The sequence below is a fragment of the Hylobates moloch genome, unplaced genomic scaffold (genome assembly GCF_009828535.3).
Source record: "Hylobates moloch isolate HMO894 unplaced genomic scaffold, HMol_V3 SCAFFOLD_10, whole genome shotgun sequence".
Taxonomy (NCBI): Eukaryota; Metazoa; Chordata; class Mammalia; order Primates; family Hylobatidae; genus Hylobates; species Hylobates moloch.
The window spans coordinates 81,030,862-81,053,965 of record NW_026652285.1 but is presented as its reverse complement, the minus strand read 5'-3'; the positions used below and the strand labels follow the sequence as shown (position 1 = coordinate 81,053,965).

The following is a 23,104-nucleotide window of genomic DNA, read 5'->3' as shown; positions in this document are numbered from 1 at the left end:
TGAGATGGGGGTCTCACTGTGTTACCCAGGCTAGAGAGTGCAATAGTGCAATCACGGCTCACTGCAGCCTTGAACTCCTGGGTTCAAGTGATCCTCGTACTTAGTCTCTTGAGTAGCTGGGACCACAGGTGTGTGCCATTATGTCCAGCTAATTTTGTATACTTTTTGTAGAGATGGGGGTCTCCCTATGTTGCCCAGGCTGGTCTCGAACTCCTGGACTCAAGTGATCCTCCTGCCTCAGCCTCCCAAACTGTTGGGACTATAGGCATGAGCCACCATGCCCAGCCTGAAACATAGTTTTCTCAGATATTGACTGCTGGACTGCTGGTCAATTTATTGAGAGGCCTTAGAGGACCGGAGTAATTGCCAATGACTAACTTCATGAAGAATAGCAGTGAAACTGTTTTTGTTTCATTTCATGCAGCTTATTGATTGTCTTGCCAATTGTTCTGTAGGCAAGTTTGTCACTGTTGGATGGGGCAGGAAGGAGACACAGTTCCATGGATCAGAAGGCAGACAAGCAGCTTTTCAGATGCAAATGGTAAGTTTGGTTTGACGGATAAAGAGCCTTGACTGGAACAAATATAAGTTTGCCACCCACCAGGAACTCTTTTGTGTCCACTTAGATGCCAGTAATGAACAGTTCTCTTCTGCTTTAGTAAAACTGCCTAGAGCCTTCAGGAAATGAGTCCCCCTAGAAAGATCCTTTTTTTCCTTGTTGTCGCCAAGTTGCTTTGTGATTTATTATCATGGTAGCAAGTAATTATAACCAATATTCATCACCCAGTTTAAAAAATAAAACATCACAGACAAAGGAAACCCCTTGTGTATCCCATCCCGATATCCCTCCCCTTCCTCTCCAGAGAGAGCAGCCATCCTTCATTCACGTGTGTTCTCATACTTTTCCCATATATGTATATATTAGATATTTTTCTTTTTCTGTTGGATGAAACTCTTTTTTTCCTTACTTCTAGATTAGAAAATTCTAAAGACTTCCTTCCTTCCTTCCTTCCTTCCTTCCTTCCTTCCTTCCCTCCCTCCCTCCTTCCTTTTTGAGACGGTCTCCCTCTGTTGCCCAGGCTGGAGTGTAGTGGCGTGATCTTGGCTCACTGCAACCTCCCTGCCTCAGGCTCCCGTGATTCTCCTGCCTCAGCCTGCCGAGTGCCTGGGATTGCAGGCACGCGCCGCCACACCTGGCTGGTTTTTGTATTTTTGGTGGAGACATGGTTTCGCCACGTTGGCCAGGCTGGTCTCCAACTCCTGACTTCGAGTGATCTGCCCGCCTCGGCCTCCCGAAGTGCTGGGATTACAGACGGAGTCTCACTCACTCAGTGCTCAGTGTTGCCCAAGCTGGAATGCAGTGGCGTGATCTCGGCTCGCTACAACCTCCGCCTCCCAGCCGCCTGCCTTGGCCTCCAAAAGTGCTAAGATTACACCCTCTGCCCGGCTGCCACCCCGTCTAGGAAGTGAGGAGCGTCTCTGCCTGGACGCCCATCGTCTGGGATGTGAGGAGCCCCTCTGCCCGACCGCCCCGTCTGGGAAGTGAGGAGTGCCTCTGCCCGGCGGCCACCCCGTCTAGGAAGTGAGGAGTGTTTCTGCCCGGCCGCCACCCCGTCTAGGAAGTGAGGAGCACCTCTGCCTGGCCGCCACCCTGTCTAGGAAGTGAGGAACGTCTCTGCCTGGCCACCCCCCCCCCAGTCTGGGATGTGAAGAGCGTCTCTGCCTGGCCGCCCCGTCTAGGAAGTGAGGAGCACCTCTGCCCGGCCGCCCTGTCTGGGAAGTGAGGAGCACCTCTGCCCGGCCGCCCTGTCTGGGAAGTGGGGAGCGCGTCTGCCCGGCCGCCCCGTCTGGGAAGTGGGGAGCGCGTCTGCCCGGCCGCCCCGTCTGGGAAGTGGGGAGCGCCTCTGCCCGGCCGCCCCGTCTGGGATGTGGGGAGCGCCTCTGCCCAGCCGCCACCCCATCTGGGAAGTGAGGAGCGCCTCTGCCTGGCCGCTGTGCAACTTTCCAAGTGTGAAGTGACAGCCTTTCTGCAGGTGTACACAACAGCTCCGAAGAGACAGCGACCATCGAGAACGGGCCATGATGACGATGGCGGTTTTGTCGAAAAGAAAAGGGGGAAATGTGGGGAAAAGAGAGATCAGATTGTTACTGTGTCTGTGTAGAAAGAAGTAGACATAGGAGACTCCGTTTTGTTCTGTACTAAGAAAAATTCTTCTGCCTTGGGATGCTGTTAATCTATAACCTTACCCCCAACCCCGTGCTCTCTGAAACATGCTGTGTCAACTCAGGGTTAAATGGATTAAGGGCTGTGCAAGATGTGCTTTGTTAAACAGATGCTTGAAGGCAGCATGCTCGATAAGAGTCATCACCACTCCCTAATCTCAAGTACCCAGGGACACAAACACTGCGGAAGGTCGCAGGGACCTCTGCCTAGGAAAGCCAGAGACCTTTGTTCACGTGTTTATCTGCTGACCTTCTCTCCACTATTATCCTATGACCCTGCCACATCCACCTCTCCGAGAAACACCCAAGAATGATCAATAAATACTAAGGAAAAAAGAACAAGTAAAAAAAAAAAAAAGACATGAAAGAAGCTAGGCACTGTGGCTTGCACCTGTACTCCAGCCAGGGCAATAGAGTGAGACCTCATCTCTAAAATAAATAAATAAATGAAAAAAAAAAAAAAAGAAAATTCTAAAGACCATATAATGATGTCTTGATGACTCAAAGTAGTACTTCTTAATCTTCTAATATAGGCAGCCCCTGAAGGCACAGGTGTGTGGACGCAAGACGAGTGCAAACTCTTGGGGCACCTGGGGAAGTAGGGTCCATGTCACATTAAATTCATTTAAACTCTTGTATTTTTAATTTATACAATATGAATATTTTTTAAAAATACGAATTGAAATTACCCTTGAGTAAAATTAATGCCTCAAGAAGATGTGCCATATTTACCCTCTGGCACACTGCCAAGTACCCCCAGGGGCAGTATAGATCTCTGTTAGAAAAGTACAGATTACATTATCCTTATAACATTTAGAAGCTGTGAGACCTTGACAGGGAAGTTTCCCAATGTTTCTGAGCCTCAGTATTCTCTGTAAAGTGGACAACATAATGTCTCCTTACAAGGGTTGAGATGGGCAGGTAATAACATATATAAAACAGCTACCATAGCATCAGCACAGCGTAGGCACTCAAATGTTAGTTGCTGCTTTTATTTTAGTAGACAAATAACTTTTGAAACTTTTTTTTAAGCGTAGTTTTTATTTCAAAACAACTGTTGTGAGTAAAATATGTATAGTGGGTCTAATTTAACATTCTGAAAGCTATTATTAGAACAGTAAAGGATTATTAGAGGGCAGAAACATAGAGTAAGTACTCTCAGACACAACCTTGCTTCTTTGGGGGTGATCCACTACAACTGCCCAGCTTTGGACAAGTGGTTTTCATGTCCCCCTGATTTTTAAGTGATTTTTCTTTTTTTTTGGCAAAAGGACTTAAAAGGTATCCTTGACTAAACAGGAACTTGACCAAGTAAATAGTTGGTGCAATTTGAATATTCTTTCTTGCTGTAAGCAGCAGGTAAATTATGCTACAGCTTTCTAAGACCATATATTTTCGATTTAAAAATAGCACTTTACTCATACATGTTATAACATGAGTAAACCTCATAAAGATTATGCTAAGTGAAAGAAGCCAGTCATAAAAGATCACATATAGCATTATCCCATTTGTATGAAGTGCCCAGAAGGGGCAAATTCACAGAGGCAGAAAGTAGAGTAGTGGTTGCGTAGGGCTGCGGGGTGGGGTGGGGAAGGAGTGACTGCTAAGGGATATGGGGTTTCTTTTTGGGAGGATGAAAGTGCTCAAAATTTAGATTATGGTGATAGCTATTCAACTTTGTAAATATACTTTAAAAACATTGATTCTTACCACTGAGTTTAAACAAAAAAAACCCAAAATACATTGAATTGTGTGCTTCAGAACCTTAATAATATGTAAATTGTATCCCAGTAAAGGTGTTAAAAAATAGTACTTTAAGGGAATCTATGGTAGTATTGAGAATAAGACAGTTTTCCATACTTTGTTAAACTCTGGAGAAGGTGACATTTTACTACTGGTACCTGCTAGAGTAAGACTTATCTAGTATTGCCCAAATTAGGATTTATTAGTGATATAGGATGATCCAGGTAATGGGGGAAAAAAAACGAGCATCCTATTATCTAATGTACTATCCAGTAAACTACTCTAGCTTTTTTTCATGAACTTTTTCTAAAGGCTTTCTAGGGCCTCGTCTTGGTTTGAAAGTTCACAGCTACCCTTCAGAAAAGAAAACAAAAATCCATGGAGTAGTCAGACGCAAGTACTCATGTGAGCATAATTTACTTTGATTTTTTAAGTTGTGTTGTTCTAGCCCTCAGCCTATTCCCTGCCTGGGCTCTCCTAGTGCCCAGTAACACTGATTCAAGAGGTTGCATTTAGCTGGGCACAGCAGCTCACGCCTATAATCCCAGCACTTTGGGAGGTCAAGGTGGGCAGAGCACCTGAGGTCAGGAGTTCAAGACTAGCATGTCCAACATGGCGAAATCCCATCTCTACTAAAAATACAAAAATTAGCCAGGCATGGTGGCAGATGCCTGTAATCTCAGCTACTTGAGAGGTTAAGGCAGTAGAATCGCTTGTACCCTGGAGGCAGAGGTTGCAGTGAGCCAAGATTGTGCCACTGCACTCCAGCCTGGGCCATAAAGCTAGACTCTGTCTAAAAAAAAAAAAAAAAAAAAAGTGGGTGAGAGAGAGGAATTGAGGAGGATACCAAGGGTTGGGCCTGAACAAATAGAAGCATAATTATATGTAGAAATTAATATGAGCTACTCTTCTAGAATAGATGACTCAATAATACCCTGCTTGCCATCTACGTTTTCTGTCCTTAATTATTTCCAGTTCTGTTTCATATAACGCCTATTTCAGGCCTTAACCCTTCACTAAAGGAGGTTTGGTTTCTATACCCTAGGACAGTTTCATTGAGAATAAATTTTGTTAGGCTACCTATATATTCCCTACTGTGCAGACTGTAGTACAGTACTAGCAGAATTCTTAGGCTGTTAATAGAATATGATGATGAATGCCCGGGTGGTCATCTGTCCCCACCTGGTAGAATTGGCTTCAGGATTGAGATACGTGTGGCCCTGGAGGAGACGTTTCTTCCTGTCATGCTGCAGAATGAGAACATTTCCATGTTTTCGTCATTGTTTGCTGCTGCCTTTACCACCTCTGTGGCTCCTCCCTATTCACCTTCTTCACATCTTAACTCATCTGTGCCCTGTTGTGAAGCTTGCACAATATGTAAACAAAACTCTACCCTGTTGGACAAACGGAACACTTGTTTCCTTGTAGTTACCTGATAGGTTCCTTAGCTCATTATATTCAGGATCTAGATCTGTAGCTCTTTTCCTCTTTTGCTGTTCTCAGAGGCCACTTTTTTTTTTTATGCCCAAAGGAGGATTTTGTTTGTTTTATATTTTTTTCTCTTTTTTGATGATTTCTGGGTTCTAAGAACCAACCCTTGGATGGTTTCTGATTCTATAGGTGGGCTTTCAAAGTAGCTTAAACCTCTTATAAAACATCTATATCTAGTGGTGTGAGGCTTGTTTGATTCTGGGATACTTAAGGTCCCCCAGTAATATTGGTGTTTCTTCCCCTTTTTAGCATGAATCTGCTTTGCCCTGGGATGACCATAGACCACAAGTTACCTGGCGTGGGGATGGACAGTTTTTTGCTGTGAGTGTTGTTTGCCCAGAAACAGGTATGGAAATATATTGCAGTTAAACAACAATAAAGAAATTTTATCTTATTAAAATTAAGGAAAATTTTCTTTCTTTTGCTTTGAGTAGGGTATTATACATATGGGGCAAGGATGTGATGCTTTAAATATGAAATGAGTTTAGAGTTAAGAATTGGAAGAGTCCTTTGAGGCCATCTGGTCGACCCTCCTACCTGGTGGACACAAATTTTTAACTAAATTAATCTAATTGGCTATGTAAAACCATGGCAGTTTTTATTTCTAAGGAAGGTGTTTGAATAGTTCTGAATTGACAACTTTTATCATAATGTTCTAAGTGTATGTGTGTGTGTTTGTCTCCACTCCCGCACAGGGGCTCGGAAGGTCAGAGTGTGGAACCGAGAGTTTGCTTTGCAGTCAACCAGTGAGCCTGTGGCAGGACTGGGACCAGCCCTGGCTTGGAAGTGAGTGAGAGAAGAAACCTTAGAGAAATTCTTGGAACCAGAGTAGAGGTGGTGGTACACATGGATACAGATGATACAGATGTTTGTGTAACACAAAAGGATTTTTACATTTCTTCATTTGGTTATAAGCCTGTATCTATCTTTGTTTCTTCTTCTTCTTTTTTTTTTTTTTTGTTCTCTGAAGTCTGAATTCAACTTGAATATTAGATTTTAGGCTTCTTCACAGATTTCATCGTTCCAAGGCCACATATATTTTGCATTCCTAATTCCTAAAAGGCTGTGGTTTTAAGGCAGGGTGTATATGAAGCCATTGTACAGAGCAGAAAATGGTGTTTAGAAGGGAAGGCCCAGTTTGCAAGGCTCTGTGGGGCAGATGGAACTTTTGTGGAAATTAGGGAAAGAGCCTCCTTTCTTGGCACTAAATTCCCACAGTAGAGGATCTGCTTGCCAAGGAGCATGCAGGCTGGATTCAGACCCCCCTCTTTCCTTCCATTCTCCTCCTTGGCCCAGTACCCTTGTGCAGGTCATAATTTGCCTGTCATATATGGCTGCCTGATTTTAGATAGAAGATGTATCTCCTCTGTTTCAGTGATACCTGTTGTATGTAGACCTCTTGTTTCCCACCAGTATCTGAATGGTATTATATAAGAGCAGAAGAGAAATATATTTGAATTAAAACCCTAGAGACAAATATGAATAAGATGAGGTAATTAAGATGTTTTCAACATTTGGAGAAGTCTTAAAAAAGACCTACCTGAGCATAGAATATTTGCTGAAGTCATATAATTGAAGGAGAAATAGATTTTGATTTTTAGGACATTATACCTGGAATGGTTTAGATAACTTATTTTTTTTTTTTTTTTTTTTTTGAGACGGAGTCTCGCTCTGTCACCCAGGCTGGAGTGCAGTGGCGCAATCTCGGCTCACTGCAAGCTCCGCCTCCCGGGTTCACGCCATTCTCCTGCCTCAGCCTCTCCGAGTAGCTGGGACCACAGGCGCCCGCCACCACGCCCGGCTAATTTTTTTGTATTTTTAGTAGAGACGGGGTTTCACTGTGGTCTCGATCTCCTGACCTCGTGATCCGCCCGCCTCGGCCTCCCAAAGTGCTGGGATTACAAGCGTGAGCCACCGCGCCCGGCCATTATTTTTAAAGTCATCCAAATGCAGTGTAAATATGTAAGGCTTTGTGGGCAAATGGAGCCTCTGTGTAAAATAAGAAAAGGCACTCTTTCCTCTGGGCAAGTACAGTCCCACAATGGGGTGAACCGCTTGCCAAGAGACAAGGGACACATGGGATTTAAAACTTCCTTGGAGAAAGATATTCATTAATTCGTTCATTCCTTCATTCATGTTTGCTGGAAAAAAAAAAACTCTTCTGGATTTTATCTATTCTTTAGTTAGGTGAGCTTTGGATGTTGTAACACTCTGAGTTTGCTTTAAGACCCTCAGGCAGTTTGATTGCATCTACACAAGATAAACCCAACCAGCAGGATATTGTGTTTTTTGAGAAAAATGGACTCCTTCATGGACACTTTACACTTCCCTTCCTTAAAGATGAGGTTAAGGTAAGTGCCTGAGTTTGTTTTGCCCTCAAATGTAGAGGACTTTCCACAGCTATAGAGGGAATTTTTTTTTTTTTTTTTTTGAGATGGAGTTTCATTCTTGTTGCCCAGGTTGGAGTGCGATGGTGCAATCTCGGCTCACCACAACCTCCGCCTCTCAGGTTCAAGTGATTCTCCTGCCTCAGCCTCCCGAGTAGCTGGGATTACAGGCATGCGCCACCACAGCCAGCTAATTTTGTATTTTTAGTAGAGACAGGGTTTCTCCGTGTTGGTCAGGCTGGTCTCAAACCCCTGACCTCAGGTGATCCACCCGCCTCCACCTCCCAAAGTGCTGGGATTACAGGCGTGAGCCACCGCGCCTGGCCTATAGAGGGGATTTATATTTGCTACGGATATATAAATAGAAGCTTTAGAGTAAATAGTAATAAAAATGATGGCTTCCTAGAACTGATTTTTTTAATAAAAGATATATTGTTTTTCCAGTGATTTTGCAAATAATAGCATTTCCTCCCCACCTTAGATAAAACAGAAGTAGGAAATAAAAATGCTAGCTTTTGTTGTTTATTTTGACAAAAGCATAATTTTTCCAGTAATGAAGATGTTTTTCATTTATAACATTTAAATGTTAAGCGGTTTGTATACCGTTAAGATCCTTGCTGAAGTGAGAACACATGAAATGGTATCTCTCTGTAAAATTTTAAACATCTTGAGAGACGAGTTTAATGAACTCCCGTGTAACTATTACTCACTTTCAGTAGATACCAACATTTTGCAAAACTATTTTCATCTGTCGGCAACTCTTTGGCCTATACATACATATACTTACATATATTTTTATTTCCTGGAGTTTTAATTCTAGAAATCATATTTTCAATATTTATTTCTAACAGTTAAGGACATTTTTCTTTACATAACCATAATTCCATTATTACATCTTACCTCAGTGTTGTCTAACACCTAGTCCATATTCAAATTTCTCTGATTGTCTAAAAATGTCACCTTGTATTTGGTTAAGTTTCTTAAGTCTCTTTTAATCTTTAAGCATAATGTATTTCTTTTTTTTAAGTCCTCTACATAATAATGACATATTTTACAGATTTGTTTAATGCCTCTGTAGGTTAGTGATTTACAGTTAGGGATGAGCTCAGGTAGTGGGATTATTTGATTTGAGAGAGGAAATACAGCTATTATAAAGATTTGGAAGTAAATCCATAACTGAAAGCCAATGACAGATCTTTTTTCCCTTCTAGGTAAATGACTTGCTCTGGAATGCAGATTCCTCAGTGCTTGCAGTTTGGCTGGAAGACCTTCAGAGAGAAGAAAGCTCCATTCCGAAAACCTATGGTAAGATAGCTGTAGTACCCCAGCCTTCTGCCCCATAAAACGTAGTTGAAAGTAGACAGGTATGGGATTTCCTTCATCCCTTCTACTTAGTACCTTAGTAGAATCCAAGATGCTGAAGTGGGTAGATGGAGACGGGGGTGGTTAGATTTTGATTGATTATGGATTTCAGTCATGTATTGGGGTTCTCTAGAGAAACAGAACTAATACATATATATAATTCATCCCTCAGTATTCTCGGGGGATTAGTTCTAGGATTGCCCATGGACACCAAAATCCACACGTGGTCAAGTCCTGCAGTCAGCCCTGCAGAACACTCAGATACAAAAAGTCAGCCTTTTGTATACTTGGGTTTTGCATTCCTCAAGTACCATATTTTTGATGTGCGTTCGGTTGCGGATATAGAATCCACAATATGAAGGGCCGACTGTATTCATTGAAGAAAATACGAATATAAATGGACCTGTGCAGTTCAAGCCTGTGTTGTTCAAGGGTCAACTGTACTTATATAGAGAGACGGTGAGAGGGGGAATAGGGTGGGGAGGGAGGGAGAGAGAGTAATAGAGTGTGGATAGATTTACTTTAAAAGATTGGCTAATGTAGGGGATGGCAAGTTTGAAATTTGTGTGGCAGGTTGGCAGGCTGGAAATTCAGGTAAGAATTGATGTTGCAGGCTTGAGTATGAAATCTGTAAGGCAGGCTGGAAACTTAGGGAGGATTTCTGTTACAGCCTTAAGGCAGAATTTCTTCTTTTCTGCGAAGCGTCAGTTTTTGCTTTTAAGGTCTTCAACTGAATGAATGGGACCCTCCCACATTATGGAGAATAATCTGCTTTCCTTACAGTCAGCCGATTATAAATATTAATCACATGTACAGAATACCTTCACAGCAACATCTGGAGTTTCAGCAGACAGCTGGGCGCCATAGCCTAGCCAAGTTGACACAATAAAATTAACTGTTGTAAGTCATCACGTGCTTTTCCTGGTGGATGGTATTACCACAGAAAAAACACTAACCAGACGAATTCTGTGGACGTGAAAGAAGATTTAGATTAAGTGTAAAAGTAAGAATATTTTTTATAGCTTTTAAAATGTGTAAGTGTGTGGTTTTAAGTATTAAATAATACTTGAAAATGTTAGAAAATAAGATGAGAAAAAAAGAAATCTCGTAGTTCTACCACTCCGTAATAATCACTATTCAAATTTTCTTGTCTTTTAGATTTTTCATGTATATATCTCAGTATAGCTATGATCTTGTTTTTGTTAAAAGTGTAGTAGGTATGGGCCAGGCGCGGTGGCTCATGCACTTTGGGGGCCCAGCACTTTGGGAGGCCGAGGCAGGCGGATCACGAGGTCAGGAAATCGAGACCATCCTGGCTAACATGGTGTAACCCTGTCTCTACTAAAAATGCAAAAAATTAGCTGGGCGTGGTGGCAGGCACCTGTAGTCCCAGCTACTCTGGAGGCTGAGGCAGGAGAATGGCGTGAGCCCAGAGTAGGCGGAGCTTGCAGTGAATGGAGATCGCACCACTGCACTCCAGCCTTGGCCACAGAATGAGACTGTCTCAAAACAAAACAAAAAAAAAGTGTAGGTGTGATCCATGATCCATCTGCATCATTTTAAATTGCTATATAATACTTGTTTATTCTCGTTCATTAAATCTCATGCTGTTAGACATTTACAGTTTTGTAATTTCTCATTATTTTAAACAGCAATGCACGGACATTTTTGTTCATAAATCTTTTTACTTGATTATTTTCTAAGTAGCTTTCAAACTCTTTAATCAGTAGAACCCTCTTTTTTTTTTTTTTTTTTTTTGAGACGGAGTCTGTCTCTGTCTCCCAGGCTGGAGTGCAGTGGCGCGATCTCGGCTCACTGCAAGCTCTGCCTCTCGGGTTCACGCCATTCTCCTGCCTCAGCTTCCCGAGTAGCTGGGACTACAGGCGCCTGCCACCACGCCTGGCTAATTTTTTGTCTTTTTAGTAGAGGCGGGGTTTCACCATGTTAGCCAGGATGGTCTCGATCTCCTGACCTCATGATCTGCCCGTCTCGGCCTCCCAAAGTGTTGGGATTACAGGCATGAGCCACCGTGCCCGGCCTCAGTAGAACCCTTTTAACTGAAATGTTAAGAAACTCATTATTCAACATAATAGTTCTTAACCCTGGCCACACCTTTAGAAAAAAAATGATATTCAGGCTTCATCTCAAGAGTTCAGTTCAGTGTGTTGGAATGGGGATTATACATAAGTATTTAATTAAAAGCCAAAAGCTCCCAAGTGATTTTAAACAGCCACAGTTGAGAACCACCGATTAACCAGTGTGTCAAGGGTTGGCACTGTGATATGCTGAGCATAAAAATATTGCACAGGGTGAAACCCCGTCTCTACTAAAAATGCAAAAATTAGTCCGGCATGGTGGTGCGTGCCTGTAGTCCTAGCTACTCGGGAGGCTGAGACAGGGGAATCGCTGGAACTGGGAGGCAGAGGTTGCCGTGAGCCGAGATTGGGCCACTGCACTCCAGCCTGGGTGACAGAGTGAGACTCCATCTCAAAAACGTGTGTGTGTGTGTGTGTAGATATATATATATATATATCTACACACACACACACACATTGCACAAGAACAGCCATAACATCTGTGCTCACAGAACATCAGCATGTGGTCTAACTTCAAAGTGTTGTAATAATGCGGTTTGAGACTAGGTTATGTTTGCTGTGATCACTAATTAAGCATTAGTGGGCAAGGAGATTGAGAAAATCCTTAATATAAATAATATTTCTTAATATAACTATAATTCCTAATATAACTAAGGTCTTAATTTATATGTCATCTGTTTAGTAAAGGTTGGTTTTGGCATGATTAAGTCGTGCTTGCTTAATAGACGTTGGAAGGATAATTGCATGCTTATCTTCTTTGGGCAGCTGAATCAGGGTTAATACCCAGATAGCCTTGAACATAAGTGCTTGCAAAGCACCTGAAAGAAAATAAGCATCTTAAGCCCAATACAACACAATGATGCTAGTCTAGATCTTGGATTGAGTGTTTTAATACTTTTAATCTAATTGTCAGGTTATCTTCTTCCTAAATCTTCATGAGAAAACCCACTGAAAGAATGCTTTGTCCTAGTAGCCTTCCATCGTGATCATAGAGTTTGGAAGTAAAGTTGAAAATAAACATATGGGCCAGGCACGGTGGCTCACACCTGTAATCTCGGCACTTTGGGAGGCCGAGGCAGGCGGATCTCGAGGTCAGGAGATGGAGACCATCCTGGCTAACACGGTGAAACCATGTTTCTACTAAAAATAAAAAAAAAATAAAAAAATTAGCCAGACGTGGTGGCGGGCACCTGTAGTCCTAGCTACTCGAGAGCCTGAGGCAGGAGAATGGCGTGAACCTGGGAGATAGAGCTTGCAGTGAGCTGAGATTGCGCCACTGCACTCCAGCCTGGGCGACAGAGCGAGACTCTGTGTCAAAAAAAAAAAGGAAAATAAGCATATGAATAAAAGTTAAAAATAGAAAAAAACCAAGAAAATAAACATGTATTTCTGACCTGATTGATTCTTGACATTTTATCTGCATGGAAAGCTATTTTTTGGCAATTATTATTGTTCTTATTTTAGAGACGAGGCTGAGCAGGAAGGGTCCTTTGAAAAAGAAAAGATTGCCCTTGAACCCCTCTGGCAAGTGGGATGAAGTCTGCTTCCCAGCCTCTAATGGCTTTCTTTTCATTTTCCCTTGCAGTTCAGCTCTGGACTGTTGGAAACTATCACTGGTATCTCAAGCAAAGTTTATCCTTCAGCACCTGTGGGAAGAGCAAGATTGTATCTCTGATGTGGGACCCTGTGACCCCATACCGGCTGCATGTTCTCTGTCAGGGCTGGCATTACCTCGCTTATGATTGGCGCTGGACGACTGACCGGAGCGTGGGAGATAATTCAAGTGACTTGTCCAATGTGGCTGTCATTGATGGAAGTAAGCTGCTGGGAAGTGTGTCCATGAGCCTGCAAGGGGTCCTGAGCCTAGGGCCTGCAGATGTGGTGGTTTGACTGGAACAGTGGGGAATCTTTATTTGTTTTGGCTGTTTGGGTTACTTGTTTGATTTTTTATTGAATGGGGTATAAGGTGGGGTATATTCTCTCCTGAGAACCATCGTCCCCCCTCCCCACCCCAGTTTCCTGTTATACTGCCTCTGTGGCCTTCACACATTTACTTGCTTGGCCTTTGAAGGCACTGAAAACTTTGACTCTAGGTAGAGAGGACGACAACAGTAGAGTCTTGTGGGATTGGGTGTGTTAGCCTTATCTGTTTGCCCTGACACAGATTTATAATTGATCCTTGTACCACCCCACTTGTGTTGCCTTGTTTCCTGATATAAATGCTTGCTGATATATACCTCTCCAGTATGTTCAGTTCATGCGTAGACGTTTGCCTAATATGAAGATTAGGTTGATATTTTATAATTAGATAGAAGGTTTTTTAGGGGGTGGGGTGGGGAGGGCAAGATTGAGGAGTGAAGTAGTCACCTTAATGAATAGTTTTGTTGCTGATAATAAAAGGGAACACTGGCTTCTAAGATTGTAATGTGAGGTGGTATATTAATTCATATTATGTGTAATATTCTATGTAATACTGATTTTATACTCGTGTGTTCCGTATAGAGAACTTAATCAGATCTGCCTTATTACCAAATCCGCACATAGGAAAGTGCTTTAAGGATTTTGAAGGTATTAATTCCCTTGGTTTGGTGTGGCTTGGTTGCAGGCCCAGGTTTAAAGCTAGAGGTCTGACCTCTTGGCCTTTCTGCCTTAGTCCCTGGCACCTGAAACTCCAGGTTCTGAGATGGACTACTGTAGGCCTGGAGGTGATAATGGCCAATTATAGACAGAACCCATGACATTTCCCCATCCCACACTGTTTTTAAACTTGTTCATGAGAAAAACATTGAAAGTTATTTTTTTTGTGAATTGCCATTATTGTTTAGATATGCTGTGATGTTCAGATGGCTTATCTTACAAATTGAATATCCCTGTGTCTAATCCTCTTCTTTCTTTTTTACTGCAGATAGGGTATTGGTGACAGTCTTCCGGCAGACTGTGGTTCCGCCTCCCATGTGCACCTACCAACTGCTGTTCCCACACCCTGTGAATCAAGTCACATTCTTTGCACACCCTCAAAGGAGTAATGACCTTGCTGTTCTAGATGCCAGTAACGAGATTTCTGTTTATAGATGTGGTATGTTATAAAACTTTTACAAAGATGTTCTGAATCAAGTCCCTTCTACTCCTACATAAAAGCAAATTATAGTTTGGTATTGCCATAGGTCTAGTGTTTCTCAAAATTTTGAAGTCTGCAGTTGATATCATTATCATTGTGATATTTAATTGGCTTGGGTTTTTGTTTTTGTGTTTTTTTTAATCCTACACTGGTTTGTATGAGCCATACCTTTTCCCTTACTGAACTTGAAGGGTCAGTTATTTAAGAATAACATTGAACTCTGGAAATAACGTAGTATGTTGTACATTGTTAACATGTTTCACTATTTTCATTGCCCTTACACATATTTTCAGTTGATCTCATCCCTCCTAGTAGCTGTGTCAGAGATGGGGTTTTCCACTTTTATAGATGAGGGAACACAGTGTCAGAGGTTTTGTAATTTGTTTGAACAAGAATGGACAAGGACCTCAACACAGGTGTTCTAGCTCCTAATCTAACTTGTCCTGCCACAGCCCCATTGCTGTCAGTTCTTCATTACTTTCCTGATGTGCTGGAGAATCTGAAATTTGTTTTTACTTGTGAGGTCTGTGGTTATGTCATAAATTCTGCTGGCATATGGCAGTGGTAGCCTTGTTTTCAGATATCATTTGAATTCTCAGAAAAAGCTAGATAGTTGCCAAGAGAGAATAATCAAAATTAATTAATTTAAATGGGAATTCCTTACTTTCATATCAGCTTTTCTGTTAAGTCAGCACCCCACTGTGTACATGAATCCTATCTGGATATGTCACCAGTTTCTCTGATTATAATTTCAGTGTGTAAAATGCTGTTACAGTCCTCCTTAAACTTTTAAAAATAGCTTTAAAAAAAGTGCAAATATGTTCATTGTCAAGGCAAAAAGCATCAGATGTAAAGTAAGCTTTTGTGGGACTTAACTGTATGATGCTAATGAGTTTATGTGTCACTTTACAATGTATGGGATGTTTTGTTCTGCATTCACTTAAAAAATAGATTTATATCATTCATCATTCAGTGGTTTATATGTGTGTGTATGAATATATATATGTGTGTGTGTATATATATATATATGTGTATATATATATATTCACAGAGTTGTACAGCCATCACCACGATCAATTTTAGGACATTTTTATCTCCTCAGAATGAAACCCTGTACCACGCTGCATTCATTTTACTTGAGAGAAAACTCCCTGTGATGAGATAGGACAGGTTGAGAGCTTCACTTTTGAAAGATTGTTCGGCATCAATATGTGGGGTTGGCCATAGGTCGGGGCACCTAGAGGCAGAGATTCTAGTTAGGAGAAGCTGTTGTTAAGTGTCCAGGCAGGAGCTAGCTAGAGCTTGAGCCAGGGCAGTGTTCATAGAAATGGAAAGAAGAGAAAGATCATAACAAATCCATGAACTAAAAACCCTGAGAAGTTAAAGAGCCCACTGGGGAGAGTTTGGATATAAGAGCATCTGGAAAAGGAGATGTTGGACTGGAACAGGTCAGGGCTCAGTGCCCAAGTGGAAGGGAAATTAAGAACTTGGAGCCAAGTGGTAGACGTTTGAGTGGTGTGGAGACAAGTTCGTTGCCACAGTTTTTAAAGATGGTGTTTGATGCATCCTGAGTATCACTCCTTTTTCCCCCTCATTGTTTCTTGATTGTTTATTATATGCCAGGCTTTTTTCTAGTACTTGGCTTGTTGTACTAGAAAACGAGTTGTACTTTGCAACTTGTTGTTCTAGGTGTAGACAAAAGATATCAATTAAATATGATCTATCAGATGGCAAGTGCTGTGGAGGAAAATTAAGCAAAATAAGGGATAGGGAGAGCTTAAGGATAAGAGTTTACAGGGGGAAGGTGGCTTTCCTATTTAGTGTAATCCCAAAGGCCTCTCTGTGAAGGTGACATTTAAGCAGAGACCTGTTGAGAATCACAGTGGGAGCCACGCAGACATCTGGGGTAAGAGCGTCCTAAGCATTCTATGCTTGAAGGCGAAGAAGAAAAAAAAAAGAGCGTTCCAAGCAGGGTAAAAAGCAACCACCGAAGTGCCTGTTGTATTTAGGAAATAGCCAGGAGGCCAGGGTGGCTGCAGCAGAGCAAATGAGGGGAAGTTGGTGGGTGAGTTCAGAGAGGTGATGGGAATCTGCTCTTGTAGGGCCTTGCGGCTTTTACTCCCAGTGAGATAGGAGCCACCAGAGGGCTTAGAACAGAGGAGTGCAGTGTTCTGGCTGAATTTTTTAAAGGCTTGCATTGGCTGCTGTGCAGTGAATAAACTGGATGAAGAATAGAAAGAAAATGTCTTTTAAGCAGGTGCTTAGGACTTTGGAGAATTTGAGGATATTGCGAGGTGGTTGAAGACAGTGGAGGAAATTGTCCATAGCACTGGGCTGAGAAGGTAGCCCCTTCACCTGGTCTTGCTGAGATGTGGCCTTTATCAGGGAAGATTATGACTGATGTGTTCTTAAGGGGAAAGCAGAGATTTTAAGGAGGTTCAGATGTGATTATTTTCTAGATTGCTGTTTGCCTTCTAGAACTTGTTAATTGCAGACACCATCTCCTTAGTATTAGGTGAAATCTTATAATTTACAATGATAGTATTTGCATTTTTGTTTTCCAGGTGATGGTCCAAGTGCCGACTCTACAGTGAAACTGGGAGCTGTGGGTGGAAGTGGATTCAAAGTTTGCCTTAGAACTCCTCATTTGGAAAAGAGATACAAGTAGGTTCTTAATTATCTTGGGCTTCTGGGAACAGAATCAGCCAGCATGCAGTCTTAAATTCAGCCAACTGGTACAGTTCTTTGCCTGTTGCTGAGTGGAACAAGAAATAAATACAACACCCAGGCCCTGACTTTTGGATCTGATTGGAGAAGCCAGTCATGTAGTTTGTCTGAATGCCATATAATTTGATAGGTAGCGGGAGAGCATGAGTCGTAAGCCGGCCTAGGACCTACTCCCGATAGCACTTGGTTCTCCAGGAAAAATCGTGTGGGAAAGATGGAGATGACAATGATAAGGCGGAGCTGCATTCTCTTACATAAATGGGGATGTATGGGTTGTTAACATGGATGACCTAATGCAGCCTCTGTCTTTGCTCCATCCCAGAATCTGGAACTTCTGGGTGCTGTGTTTTGAGGCTCCCGGGATGGAAAACAGAATGCATTCTTCCACTGAAACAGTATTGTAAACAATTGGACATAATTGAATACCTCAGGTACACTATAGGCATTTGCAAAACGACCTAGAAACCAAATTATAATGCCACGTCTGTGAGAGAACTTTTTAAAAAGTACCACTTATTGAGTACTTACAGATTAAAAAAACAAAGTGTAGAGGTTAGGTAACTTACCCAAGGTCATGGACCTGGTAACTAGAGAATTTAGGGTTTGATTCTATTCTGTTTGATAAGTCCATGTTCTTCATTACTAAACTACTCTGCCTCTAGGGAACATTTATTGTTAGATTAATAGAAATAATTAACTGAGTACAACAAATAACAGAATTTAATAAATAATGTTTCTTAAATATATGTGATATATTTAATAAATACAGCAGAAGTGCTCAACCTCTGTATGATTTTGAGGCTGCCTGTGTAATGCTTAGTAGTTTTTAAAGAGCATTTACATACATTATTTCACTTCACAGACTTGAAACCACTAGAGTAGAGACAGAGGACAAATTAGAAAGTATGAGGCAGTTTAGAATATAGTTTCATTTAAAAAAAAAACTGATGGGGATAATGTCAGTTCGTCTGAGATTTCACAAAAGACATGAATACTCATCGTGATCCTTGGGGAAGGGGTAGGTTTGGGGTTGGCAAAGAATTGGGAACATTGGGTCTGGTGGGGAAGAAAGTGTCAGTGAAAACCAGAGGTGGGACTGACCCTCCATGGGATACTCTGTGCGAATGCAATGGAGAGCCTGAGTCCAGGGGGTGATGTTTGAGGAGGAAGATCAGGCTAGTGACCAACTTCTTCAGTGGGAGCTGCGGATTTGACACCTGATCTAAAAGGCAGGAAGCAGCCATTATCGGTTCCTACATGAGGTGACAAGAACAGTGCCCTGGTCAGGTGTATGAATGCTACCGAAGAATGCATTAGAGACATGGAGACCATCTCTCAAGCTAGTCAGTCAGTTTAATGTGAGGTGCTTAGGAAAGGACCCATTCTACTGCAAGTCACATACCTGCCAGAGCCTGGTTTGAATGCTGGTAAGTCGTGGCAGTGGAAAGGCTCTGGGGTTCATTAGTGTAGGGACTAGGGCAGGTAATTTTCTTGTGTAGTCAGTTTCCTCAAGTGTTCTCTTCAAATTTAAAGATTTCAGGGTATGAGAAATTTTAGGGAAAATATAAAAACGTATTCTTAAGCCAGACAAAGATTAATTTTAGATTTTCTAGTATTTGGTAGTATCTCAGGTTTTGTCCCTCCAAATAATTAGGAGTTGACTGTATACAAGATGCTTCAGTCTTCCTTCATCCAGGAACATCTCAGTGGTTTTTAAGTTTTATTCATGTCTTGGATATTCTTCAATATTTACAATAGAATTCAGTTTGAGAATAATGAAGATCAAGACCTAAACCCACTGAAACTAGGCCTTCTCACTTGGATTGAAGAAGACATCTTCCTGGCTGTAAGCCACAGTGAGTCCAGCCCCCGGTCTGTCATTCACCATTTGACTGCAGCTTCTTCTGAGATGGATGAAGAGCATGGACAGCTCAATGTTAGGTATTGCAGTTTTTCCCTGTACTCCACGTGTTAAGCAAATGAAGTTAGGTTTTTGTCTTTTATGAGCATACAACTTTCTTTGACCTCCATTGATCAAGGTTGAGGAGCAGTAGCTTTCTTGTTAGACACACTTAACAAGAAGGTTAAATCTAGTTATGAGCCGTGTCAAAATAACAGACCAAAAATATATCAAAAAGTAGTGAAAAATAGGATAAATATTAATAGACGAAGCAACTTTTTAAAGATGTGTTAAATATTTTAATTCAGCACCTACCCACATTTTTCCAGGGTGATTGTTATATGTTATAATTGATTTTAATAACTGTCAAGCATAATTAGAGTGGCTAATTCTCATGGGCTAATGTGATGGGAAGGAATTTTGTATAAATGCAGTCATGCGCATATATTTGCGTGTGTGTGGGTGTGTGTGTGTGTGTGTGTCTACATACCTTTTCTATGTTTGGATACACAAATACTTGACATTGTGTTACAATTGCCTGTAGTATTCTGTAAAGTAACACACTGTCCAGGTTTGTAGCCTAGTAGCAATAGGCCATACCCTATAGCCTGGGGTGTAGTATGCTATACCACCTAGGTTTGTGTAAGTACTCTATGATGTTTGCACAATGATGAAATCACCTAACAACACATTTCTCAGATGTATCCCCAATGTTAAATGACGCATAATTGCATATATATGCTTTGTTTTGATGTGGTGACTTCAAAATGCTTCTTCCAGCCTCTTCTTCTATATATCCTATTTTGTACTTGACTACATTTACCATTAGAAAGTCTATTCTTCTTTGCTGAAATTTCACTGTTCTCTGGGCCTGAGTTTTGTTTTGATTCCTGACTATATCTTCATTATGTAACAGGTTTCAGTTAATGAATGCTCTTCTGTGTAATGCAAGCCCTGTTGTATAGTTAATAGCATTTTCTAGCCAGTTCCCAGAACTCCTTGTTTCCAGTGTCAAGACTTGGCACGTTTGTCCACTGATACTAATCCCCAGATTAATTTGTAATTAACGCCCTACTGGTGAGATTTCTCTTCTGAGAAATGTTGTTGCAAAATTAGGAACCTTTCGTTTATATATATACATTACATACATTTATAGACATAAAACATTTTAATGCAGTCATTTGCTCCTACTCTTTGACTCATAGTGCTTCGTGATATTTTGAAAAAGCCTTTTGTTAACCTGTCTAAATGCAGAATATGTTCTAGAAATATGTAGCACTTAAAGTAAGCCAGTAGATTACTTTTTGAAAAGCAGAACAATTTACTAAGTTTCTACTTCTTCTGATTTGAAATTCTTCATCATTCGCTTGTAGAGGCAAAAGCTTGATGCAGTCATCTCATTTGCTATAAAGGAAATGAGATGTCATTTACAGTATATTTCTACTGCTTTGACTTTTATTTCTCAAAAAGACTGTTTTGTTCATATAAAATATTAATGCTTTTGAGGGCTGCAAAGTCCCTCAGTTAAGTAGTTTATATTTACTGTAGCTTATACTTTGTAAAAAATACTCTTCTAAGTGCTTTCTCTGTTTTAGCTTATTTATTTCTCATAATACCTCTTTAAAGTATGTGCCATTTGCACCATCATTTTACAGATGAGACACTAAGACATGGAGCAGTTAGGTAACTTGCCTGAGATCATGCAGGTGGAGCCAGGATCAAATCCCAGCCAGTCTAGCTCCAGAGTTTCTTTTCTTCTTGACAGATAATTTATCCTCACAAAATTTGAAGCATTTGTAGAGGAATTCCCTATTGTTACAATTTTTAGTTTTTTTGTAGATTGGTTAAAAACTTTGAATTAAATGTTAGCATTAACATCATTTGCTTTTATCACTACCTCTTTGTCTCCTTTTTTTTTTTTAATCACTACCTCTTCCTCTTCTTTTAAGAAATTCTGCTTCCGTGGCTATGGTCCAAGCTACTTGAGAAGCTGAGGTGGGAGGATCACTTGAGCCTAGGAGGTTGAGATTGCAGTGAGCTATGATTATATCAACTGCATTTCAGCCTGGGCAACAGAGCAAGATACTGTCAAAAAAAAAAAAGTAAAATTTTACTTGTCTCCATTGACTCAGGGAAAAAAATGTAATGGTGATAACAAATTCCCTTCATCTCATTAGTGAAAATCCACAATTTTCCATCAATAGATATGATAGTGATAGAGATATTGAGTGTGCTCATTTTCCTACAGACCAGCTGCTTTAACTATTTTAAGCAGACAGAAATGATATTGGTACCATCCATGTCTAATGAAGGCAATACATTGTAATAAGTTGCAGTAAGTTGTGGCCAGAAGAGGAAGGATGACTTCACAATGTAAACAACTACCTTATTGGGTTTGTGGAAAATGGTGTCATGTAGCAGATGTGGCTTTGTCTGGGCTTTGGTTTGGAGTAGTTTTATCTATTCATCTAACCATCCATCTGTCTCTGAGTGTATGTGTGTGTGTGTGTGTGTGTGTGTGTGTGTGTAGTATTAGGTGTGTATATATGTATTTTGTCTATATTGTATTGAAGTAGGTAGTGCAGCATCAAAAGGAAATTGTTGATTTTCAAAATCAGTGAAATGTCACTATTTTTGAGAAAAATGGTCTGTTTATAGGCCCTCCTCCTTTTTTTTTTGTCAGTTCATCTTCAACGGTGGATGGGGTCATAATCAGTCTATGTTGCAATTCCAAGACCAAGTCAGTAGTATTACAGCTGGCTGACGGCCAGATATTTAAGTACCTTTGGGGTGAGTATCAAGGTGTTAGGAAAGCATGTTATGACTTACATAGATGCTTAGTTCTTAAGAACATGTACTTGTATCTTGTCAGTACAACATTGATTGTCAGGTCTTTTAACTACCCTGGAAAACCCTAAGCTTTAGAGTGGAATTGGCAAGTGTATTCTACTCCTGTTTCCTCTTTTAATGAACAGTGTACTCTTAAAAAAGTGATTGATGACTATCGCAGGGACAAAAAACCAAACACTGCATGTTCTCACTCATAGGTGGGAACTGAACAGCGAGAACACTTGGACACAGGAAGGGGACTTCACACACTGGGGCCTGTCGTGGGGTGGGGGGAGAGGGGAGGGATAGCATTAGGAGATATACCTAACGTAAATGATGAGTTAATGGGTGCAGCACACTAACACGGCACATGTATACATATGTAACAAACCTGCACGTTGTGCACATGTACCCTAGAACTTAAAGTATAATAAAAATATATAAATAAATAATGCCAACATTGGAGAAAAAAAAGTGATTGAAATTGCATGTTAAGTGTTTTGGCAAATATTGATGTTGATGGTTTTTTACAAAGAGCACATCAGCTATTTTAAACTAGATCTGTGAATCTTGCAGAGTCACCTTCTCTGGCTGTTAAACCATGGAAGAACTCCGGTGGATTTCCTGTTCGGTTTCCTTATCCATGCACCCAGACCGAATTGGCCATGATTGGAGAAAAGGTAACTGAACATGGAGCAGGAAATTTCCTTTTAAAGTAGTTACCCAGGGACTGATGGCGTTAAGTACAAAGAGCGTGGGCTTTGGAGGTGGACTTGGGTCTCCACTAAATGCCTAGACAATAGTGGGAAATGATCTCACTTTCATAAGCCATACTTTATTCATCTATAAAATGGGAAAATCAGTATCTGTCTATCAGGGTTCAGAAGACTAAATGAGATAATATATGTGATTAGCAACCTTTTATCCCTAGTTGTACAAATCATTCAAAGTTAATTTTATTTAGTAGGGAAAACAGAAATGTGATCTTGAAAATAGTTTTAGTAGATTTTTATTCAACACATATTAGAATGCCTATAATTGTGGTGGATGGTAGAATGCAGTGGTTGGAAAACAAAACCGCTTAACTAATTCCTGCTCTTCTGGAACTTGTGATCTATTAATTTCAATGTAATGATTCCCTTTGTTGGGAGTGTGATGGAAATGGACAGGGTATACTGGTAGAGAATGCTGAGATGTTTGAGGGGTAATTTGAGGATGGTGGCTATGA

At 41.0% G+C, this 23,104-nt stretch overlaps 1 protein-coding gene across 6 annotated transcripts in view; it reads left to right on the top strand.

Annotated features, from left to right (window-relative positions):
• The window catches only part of ELP1 (elongator acetyltransferase complex subunit 1), a 68,115-nt gene that overhangs the window by 10,799 nt on the left and 34,212 nt on the right, over positions 1 to 23,104 (top strand). For all 6 annotated transcript variants that reach the window (XM_032164811.2, XM_032164809.2, XM_058444764.1 and 3 more), the window contains 11 exons: positions 456 to 541; positions 5,707 to 5,803; positions 6,153 to 6,243; positions 7,685 to 7,808; positions 9,056 to 9,149; positions 12,888 to 13,118; positions 14,208 to 14,378; positions 16,985 to 17,084; positions 18,906 to 19,088; positions 21,731 to 21,837; positions 22,453 to 22,556. In XM_032164811.2, the coding sequence (XP_032020702.1) occupies positions 456 to 541; positions 5,707 to 5,803; positions 6,153 to 6,243; positions 7,685 to 7,808; positions 9,056 to 9,149; positions 12,888 to 13,118; positions 14,208 to 14,378; positions 16,985 to 17,084; positions 18,906 to 19,088; positions 21,731 to 21,837; positions 22,453 to 22,556 (1,388 nt within the window). The remainder of the gene's footprint in view (positions 1 to 455; positions 542 to 5,706; positions 5,804 to 6,152; positions 6,244 to 7,684; positions 7,809 to 9,055; positions 9,150 to 12,887; positions 13,119 to 14,207; positions 14,379 to 16,984; positions 17,085 to 18,905; positions 19,089 to 21,730; positions 21,838 to 22,452; positions 22,557 to 23,104) is intronic.